Source organism: Lupinus angustifolius, chromosome LG10 (genome assembly GCF_001865875.1).
Source record: "Lupinus angustifolius cultivar Tanjil chromosome LG10, LupAngTanjil_v1.0, whole genome shotgun sequence".
In the NCBI taxonomy this organism is placed as follows: Eukaryota; Viridiplantae; Streptophyta; class Magnoliopsida; order Fabales; family Fabaceae; genus Lupinus; species Lupinus angustifolius.
The window spans coordinates 12,091,264-12,100,482 of NC_032018.1; the positions used below are offsets into that span (position 1 = coordinate 12,091,264).

Below are 9,219 nucleotides of genomic sequence, written 5' to 3' on the forward strand. Positions count from 1 at the left end.
GATGAATAAAATCAAGTCTTCTACATATAAAATATTTCCTCTCTGCACTTTTACTTGCTACATAACCAACAGAATCATATTTGATTTGATTTTCAAAATACATTAATTTTCAAACGCAATAGTTTGAAAGACAGATAACATTCATATAATATTTATTTTCTATCCACCATAATTTTGATTTGGTTTTAAAATTATATGAAAATAAGTTTTAATTTTAAAACAAGATAGTACTAATAGATGACAATGTATCTAACTTTAAAAATACCAACTATTTCTATTGTTCTATTTTCCTCATAAAACTTTTTTTATCTCCTTCATAAATAGTTTGTAACATGGCCGGCTGTTGTATCATTGCAACAATTGAGTAAAACGTTTTGCAAAAAAAAATATTTATATTTTATTAGTTTACAATATTTATTATAATATACTAGCATATTCTGAAACTATTGTGTCTATCAACTTGCACTCCTATTGTTTGGGAGTAAGTGTAGGATATTTATATGTTAGAAATTTTTACAAAAGTGTAAATTACTAACCTGAAACCGTTTTTTCACTACAAAACCAAATAAACAAAAACGATCCACAAGTAAATAAATAGAATTAAATAACAGACAATATCTTAATTAGATAAATGAGAAATCTAAATTAAACTTTTTAAAGTTGAGGAGAAAATGTATAGAATTAAGTTCAAAATGAAATTAAAAATGTGATGAGACAAACTAAATATGTGCTTTAAATATATACTTTGTTTTAAAGAGGGTAAAATTGGAATATAGAATTATAAATGTTAAATTACTTATTTGTCCCTTAGTCATGTTTTAACTTTATATATTAGTATAAATATAAATATAATTAGCCAATATGCAATTTAATTACTGAACAATATAATTTAGTAATTAATACAATATAAATAACAAAATGCATGCATGAAATACCAATCCACAAGGCACAATGGTGTGGTAGAATCTGGTTCTTCTCCTTCATGATAAGAGACAATCAAATGATAGTTACGTTACATATGATTAAATGGATTGCCAACTTTCTCTTAACTGTCTAAAATGATGATTTCGCCTTCATTTTGTTTTAATTATTACAATAATTGGAGTGAGCTAATAATTATGTAAGTAATAAGTTCAAATTTTAGTATTGAATCTTCAATTTTAATCCAATGAAAACACTCATTTATGCAACATGATGAGGAGCTAAACATACTTTAAAGTCCAATAATGCTAACTACAACCACTAAGAATTAAATAATAAATTCCTCAACTTTGTAACAAGTCAAATTTGACGGAGGAGAAATGAAAAATCTTAATTTAGTTTCTAGGAATAACAAATGACCATCAAAGTAGTCCATGTTATAGACTACGTTTATATAATTTATTCAAATCTTTAATACACATTTCAGATCTTTCTTAAGTTTTCATTCCCCGTTAACTAATTTTTTACACAAATTTTTCTTAACACCCAAATTACTTATTCACTCTAAATTTATTCATCTTTTGCAGATTCTCTCTTTTCTTCACCATTCCCATCTTTTAAGTTCACAGATGATATTTTTTCACTGCCCTGTTCCACATCTTCACCCTTATTGGTTCCTCTAATTTCTTCTAAGGGCTTGTAAGTGTATAAACAAGCACATATTACATAATAAATGAGATTTATAACTTGAATCCCACTAACAAGCCAATAATAATACTCCAACCTACCCCTATTAAGGTTCCTATCAGGTAACCAATTATTTTCCTTGCCACTATACTTATGCACTAATGATACAATTAATGTACCAACATAGTTTCCAATTGCTGTAGTTAAACAATATAGTGCTGTAGCACTACTTCTCATGCTTTCAGGTGATTGATCAAACAAAAATTCCAAATGCCCAACAATCATAAATACTTCAGCTAAACCATGTAGACAATATTGTGGTACCATCCAAAATACACTTATAGGAATAATGGCATTTGGATCATCTAATAAGTTGTACTTTGCAGCAACATTTTTCCTTTTGATTTCAACTAGTGCTGCAACTGATGTAGCTAGAATATTAATCACAAAGCCTATTCCCATTCTTTGTAGGCATGTGATTCCAGAATGGTTCCTGGTAAATCGGCGAACGAAGGGAACGAAAAGGCGCTCGTAGAGAATAACTCCTGCCATCATGGTTAGCACATTGAAAATAGACATACTGGCTGGAGAAATTTGGAATGAGCGAAAAAGGTGGCGGTCCATTGTACGAGCCTGTTGAATTGCGAAACTCTGTTGATTTGATCCTGCAGTTATTAGCAAAATTCCAGATGCCCAAACTGGAAGCATCCTAATGATACATTTTAGTTCTTCAACTCTATGGACAGTGGCTAATTGCCATAAATTTGGTGGTGCAATTGGATCTCTGGCTTCCTCATCTTTTACAATTGCAGCTTTGTCCAACCATCTGCAGATATAGATTACAGAACAGTCAAGTAATAATAAGTCTATAAAATGGGCGGCCAGTGCATGCAGCCTTACCCTTGCAAGCAGAGAGATTATTTTCAAGATTTGAACCAGTGATCTGATTACTAAGCAACAACCTTACTGTTGCACCAAGCTCACTAAGTCTATAGATGTATATATTCAATCTAATAGCTACTACATTATATACATAATTGCTACATATGGTCAAAACGCCTACTTAGTTCTTATTAACTTAGCAATTAATCAAGATATAAAATACAAACACATTTTGTTTGCAAATCATATATGCAGGGTTCTATAATTGAAGTTGGTTTTAAAAAATTCATTATGGAGTAAAGCCAATAATAACCAATTAGTAACCACTAACCACATATCCGGTAGTTACATGGTTTCATCATTTAGTCTATGTACCACATACATGGTTCGACATACAGTGTACCAAGTACCGGGTTCTTTATAAAAAATGACAAAGCGCATAGAACTGGATAGCATTTAACTACACCTATATGAATCAAATATTTTACTTAGACTCACTTAAATTGATTAGAGTGAAAAAGCTTTCCTTCCAAAGTAATAGCATCATCAAGCTCCTTATTTTGGTACAAAAGATTGAGATCACTTGGCAAAGTCTCCTCCCTCTTCTTTATTGCTGCCACAATCACTTGCACCAAACGAACCAAAGGACTCCCCCCTGGTTTCACAACCTTAAACATTGGTGAGCCTAACACAAATGCAATGATGGAAATCAACATGGCAATGGTTGGAATACCAAGGCCCCAACCCCAACCCATATGGTCTTGAATGTAAACCACAATGGTCAAAGCACTTAGAGAAGCCAAACCCATGCAGAAAAAGTACCAATTGAAGAGGTTCCATTTCCTAGATTCTACACCATTTTTTGTCATATCAAATTGGTCTGCTGAAAAGGGAACAACACAAGCTCTAATGCCTCCTGAGCCAAGAGCTGTGAGGAAGAGACATATGTATAGTACCCATAGCTGAGAGGATGATGCTTCTTGGCAGTTTACTTGACTTGGGCATGGTGGAGGGTGCAGATAGGGTAGTATAGCTGATATAGTTATACTAACCAATCCCTATATCAAACACAAGAATGTTACAAAATAATTGGAATTTGGAAGGGTGTATTGTACTAAAAATGAAATTGTTAACACCCAAAAAATCTCATTTGCATTAGAAGTGTTCATGATTTAGCTGTTGTTGAAATATGAGAATTTTGAAATGTAAATTAGAAACAAAATTTAGTTCAAATAAGTTTTAAAAGTGTCTTCCTTTTTGTTTGTACTTCTAATGATAACTGCATCATATAATTTAGTTGTGATATTGTATTTGTGGTGATCGTTACAACCACATCATATGTAATTATGGTGTGATACCAAATTATAATGATGTGACCATATCGAGTCGCATGGACTGCATTTAGATTGCATCAAGCCGCATTTGGGCCACATCAGACCCATCAGATAACATTGAATTCAAAAGTATATTTTTAATTACAAAATAATTAACACCATGGCGCAATCCACATCGCAATTGTGACTGCACTCGCAACCGTGACCACAATTATGATTCAGCCGCAATTTAAAACATTGTGATTATCTAACATTAAGTTCAAGGAAATAGCGACCCTATGTATAAGACTTTCATGTAATGGGCTTAGAAAGATAGATGTATGCAATCTTACCTCACTCTTTTAAGGTCTTAATATAAATTAATATATATTTTAGATGGTTGTAACTTTATACTTGCGAATTATATGGTGACTATGAGAGTAACTTAGATTATAGAGAGGGACTATGAAAGGATAAGAAACCATTTCATAAATGAGAGAAGCAGCAACAATAGTCCAAAATCTGCCAGCAAAGGATTCAGCAATGAAAGCACCAAGTAGAGGAGTGAAGCTAGATGTTCCACTAAAGTTGGTGAGAGTGTTGGAAGCTGCTACCAATGGCATGTTCAGCTGTTGTGTCAGGTAGGTTATCAAGTTTGCATTGAAACCAGCGGTTGCAAATTTATCACATATTTCATTTGCTGCATATAGATTGATAATATATTTCTTGTAAGGAAACCCTATGTTTATAATGATAAATATATAATATATTAGTTACATTTGCTGCATATTTAATGCACATGGAAACTGCATTTTAAGGATCAGCATATTTCTAATGAAGACAGATTAAGGATCAATTACTATCTCGTGAAACGTTTTGGTTGTTTCATGGGAACTACCAAAGTTAATATAATTACTATAATCTAATGTATCTAAAATTTGGTGTAGATTAAGATGTTAAGGTTCATTAAAATAACTAATATTGAAGTATTTAAATTTTACATACTTAAGAAAATGTGTTACTGTTGACTCACTATATAAAGAGTATTTTTTGACTCACATAGTCTCTCACATGGCCCAACAAATATTTAAGAGAATGTGAGAGACTATGTGATTCAAAATATCATAAAATCATGTTATATTTACTCTTCAATTATTTAATATGACAACTTGGTTTTATAAAATCATATAGATGTAAGGGATATTGAAAAATGGAAGTAAATTGGGACATAATGCTAACTTTATTTGTGTGATTAGAAATTCAAAGTCTATAATTAGTCAATAAATACTTTACCTAATTAGCACTTGCAAAGTTAACATCAAACCTATCATATTCCAATTACGGGTGACCACACACCAGAATATACCTCCTAAGAGATTGAAAGTCAAATTTATCAAGAAAACAGAATGTTCCTCTTTGCAACCACTCCCAACTCTAATTTTTTTACACATTTTATGAAAGCTGCAACTACTCCCAACAATTCTGGCAATTACAATTCCTTTATCTACATTGATGTGTGTTTCGGGCTCATTATTTTACTGGTTTAACATGTTTAGAACTATAGACGATAGTATAAATATTGTTTACATTGTCTAACATATCATTCATCATTATATATTATTATTAACTTTTAAATATAAATTATATAAATGATATAGTACTAGTAGGAAAAACTTTATAGTGGATGAATACTAAGTTGGTTATACATTGTCAACATATCATTCATCATTATATATTATTATTTTTAGTAAGTTTTATTAGATAACTCATTTAAAAAAAATCAAATTTATTAATTTTTAATATAAGTGGGACATAACTGTATAAGATTTTTATTAGTAATATATGTCTTTTAGTGTGTATTATTCTTACCTATCATATTATTTAACCACCCCTAAATTTTAAAATAAGAGATACTTAACACATGAATAGTAAGAGTAAGAAATTGAATTCAAGTATTTTAGTTAAAAATATTTGTCAGAAGGCAATTTTTCCTGACTTCTCCTATTTTCAATTCTCAACTAAATATCAATTTTATGCTTAAATATGTTTTAATCCCCAAAAACATACTGAATTTTAGTTTTAGTTCATATGATTTATTTATTACTTGTTTTCATTCTTTTATATTTCAAAATTTTGGTTTAGCTCTGGTAATGATATGGTTAGCATTAAAATATAACACATATCTTACTCATTGTTGATGTGATTAATTGTGGTGTCAACACAAAACTAAAACAATAATCTAAAATAAAAGAATAAAATATCTCATCATACCAGAAAATAACTTATCTCATTCAATGAGTAAAAGTATGACATGTGTATTGTTTTCTTTAGTTTTAGAAATATTTATATAGAAAATAATTAAATATGATAAATGTCATGATTTTAATAGTTGGAGATATAACCGAAAATAATTTATTCTCCTAAAATAATGATTTAAAGGTAACAAAAATGGGGAAATAAAACCCCCTCTAAATAGAATAAAAACATATTTAAAGCTAAAAAGTCATATAACTTCCTAAAGATGGATACATGATGCATCACTAGATTACCATTTACTCCTACTTCTTTTCCTATTTTTTCATGTAATATAACTTCAAATCTATGCTTATTATCCAAGTAAAAATTGATTGAACAGCACAAGGTCAGAAAAGGAAGATGAGATCCAAAAGAAAATGAATATGCAGAAGTTGAACTATTAATAAATAGAATGTAATATAGACAGCAAGTTTAACAGAAGTATAATAATAAGAAAAAATAGTAATTGCTAACCAAGGATGAAAGGTAATGCACGGATCCCTCCTCGTTGATGCTGCTTCTTCTTCTTATTGTGTAGTTCCTCTTTTTTCTTCACCATTTCGCCATTGCCACTCATGCTCTTCTCAACCTCCATATGATCTATTAATTATATGATAATGGTAGAAACCTATGTAGTATACGCATATAAACATCTTCCACTATATATATAGAGGCATTATAGTGCATGTGGGCCACTAGGTGAAAATTGTACCCTTTTTTTGTTTTGTTTTAAAGAGTCTATCTTTATCTTATATTAATCAACTTGCCTATCTCAAGATTTCTAGAAATACCAAAAAGTCAATAGTTCAATTTCTAGAAGTAATATTTGTTGAAATAAATAGTCATGTACTCTGAAAGAGATTAATTCTTTACGTAAGAAATACTATTGACAATACCAAAAACATATCAACTTGCATGTCTATGATTATTGTCTTAAGAATTTTTATAGTTTAATGAATAAACACTTCCTTGTTTAAAAACAAAATGTGATAAGTTCTCTCAATCACTTTAATGGGTCATTAGTTGACTCATTAATGGAGATATATTAATTTTTAAAAAACATGTGTCAAAATTTCGAAATTAATAAAGTTATCATGAGATAATCGATGAGGGAATTTCCTATCAAGAAAAGGCGTTGAAAACCCTCTATAAATAGAATGGAGAAACAACATATTAGAATACATATAAATAGAGAAACCAAAAAATGCTATGGAGGAACACCAGAAAATCCCAATGGAACTGCTCGAAATTTGTTGTAGCCCATTTCTTCCTTTGTTCACCATTTTTCACAATGCGCATTGGAGCATAGTCATAAGGCCTCATAATATCATATGTAGATTTCTCAAATTTTGTTGTTGTAGATATTACCAACCATCAATTTATGTGCTACAACAAGTATATCATTTTCAAGTTTATTTCTCATTTATTTATTTTCTTATTTTAATAATTACAATCATAAGTAGCTATATTATAATAACTACAGGAATAGTAATAACGTAAATTACAATAAATATAAATAACAAATTTGCATTCAGTAAATAAAAATGTAAATATGCAATAATAATTTTTTGATGAATATTTTTACTAATAAAAGCGATTAATATAAGCTTTTTTACTATGCAATAGAATGCAGTATCATGGGATATAGGGTTGCACTTTAATCTGATCTATCAAATGTGATTATGATTGTACCTTCACCTTCATGAGATGTTGTATCAAAGATATATATATATATATATTTGGATTACGATTAAGCATTGTTTCTTCTTTCCAAACCTTAAATTAAAAATCACCATAACCAACAAACATTTTTTTCAACTAAGAATTATGTAGTCTTAATTCCTTATTTATCATGAGGATACATAGGAGCAAGATATAATCTTACTTGATACAAAAATGATAAATAATTTTTTCCTTTATAAATAGATAAGTAATTACACAACTTTAGGTTTTAAATTAGTTCGTTCAGTTAGTGAATGTACCATCTAGTATGGATGGGGTATTAATATCTTCCTCAGTCTATAACTAACTCTTGGGTCCAGATTTCTAATTCAAAGACCAATGTGTCCCTACCAATCATGTAATTGATGCTTGATGACAAAAATGTAGTGATGACTCCAATGACTCGCATAATCGATGTTTGACCGAAAATCGAGATGCAAAAGTAGACGATTCTAATGAGGAGATTTTTAAGCGAGTTAGGCCTAAAACCACTAATTGCATAGACCATGGTACACTTTGATCTTGTTTGATTTTTTAATTAACTTAATTGCATTTGTTCATTTGAATATTTTCTTGTGTGTTTTTAAATAAAGTTTGCATGATTTCCTACACACAGAACATGGTATACTTCTTTCTTCGAATACACCTTTATACCTGGACATTAGATATATTTTAGGATAGGAGGGACATTCGCTTTGACGATGTAAACTTTGGGTCTCACTTATATTAGCATGATGAACCACTCAGATTGTCACCAAATATCACGGGTTTGGTGCTTGGGTAAAGACCCCTCTCCCCCTCGTTTCTAACCTATGATATTTAAGCTTCATAAATCTAGAGTTCCATAAGGAGCACACTATAGATACCCTAATACTTTGTTCTATGAGTGTGGGTTTTAGAAGTTCTCTAATATCTTGTAAGAATGCCCTATTTAGGATACATGAAACATGTTTTTATTTGTATCCTCCAACAAACTTTTATGATTATTTATCATCATACATTGGGACTCTTGTCCTTTAAATGAAGTGACCCAAGTGTCACCTAATCTCTAAAAGTAGAGGATATCATTGTACATTGATATCCCTATACCATCATCCTAACGATATATCATATAAAAATTTGGGTAGCTCATCTTTACCCCTGGTTAGTATGAACTATATAACATTTGTCAACTCATCATGATACTCTATATGTTAAAGTGGTCACTAAACCACCTTAAGATAGGATCCATTACGACAAACTTCATCCATGCACACATTAACTCAAAGGAAACTATGTATCATTCAAATATTCATTCACTTGTTCATTTATGCATACATGCATTCAAAAAGAAAGTTTTATCATTTATTGGCTTTTGCATTCAATCACTCACATATTCTTACATTTTAAAATAAAAATA

The 9,219-nt window shown here is 30.1% G+C and overlaps 1 protein-coding gene across 1 annotated transcript; it reads right to left on the bottom strand.

Annotated features, from left to right (window-relative positions):
* Positions 1,461-6,722, bottom strand: LOC109357666 (protein NRT1/ PTR FAMILY 3.1-like). The gene is made up of 4 exons (XM_019601654.1): positions 6,573-6,722; positions 4,286-4,503; positions 2,989-3,548; positions 1,461-2,434 (listed from the first exon to the last, which is right to left on the bottom strand). Exons 1-4 carry the CDS (start codon positions 6,691-6,693, stop codon positions 1,492-1,494), a joined length of 1,842 nt encoding a protein of 613 aa, XP_019457199.1. The 5' UTR covers positions 6,694-6,722; the 3' UTR covers positions 1,461-1,491.

Bases quoted from the DNA above. Each gene is read 5' to 3' on its own strand.
- LOC109357666 (XM_019601654.1), bottom strand. From the start codon at position 6,693: ATGGAGGTTGAGAAGAGCATGAGTGGCAATGGCGAAATGGTGAAGAAA. The intron at 4,504-6,572 runs GTTAGCAATTAC...ATCTATATGCAG, and splicing joins TGCATTACCTTTCATCCTTG to CAAATGAAATATGTGATAAA. The intron at 2,435-2,988 runs GTGAGTCTAAGT...CTATATCTGCAG, and splicing joins TTTCACTCTAATCAATTTAA to ATGGTTGGACAAAGCTGCAA.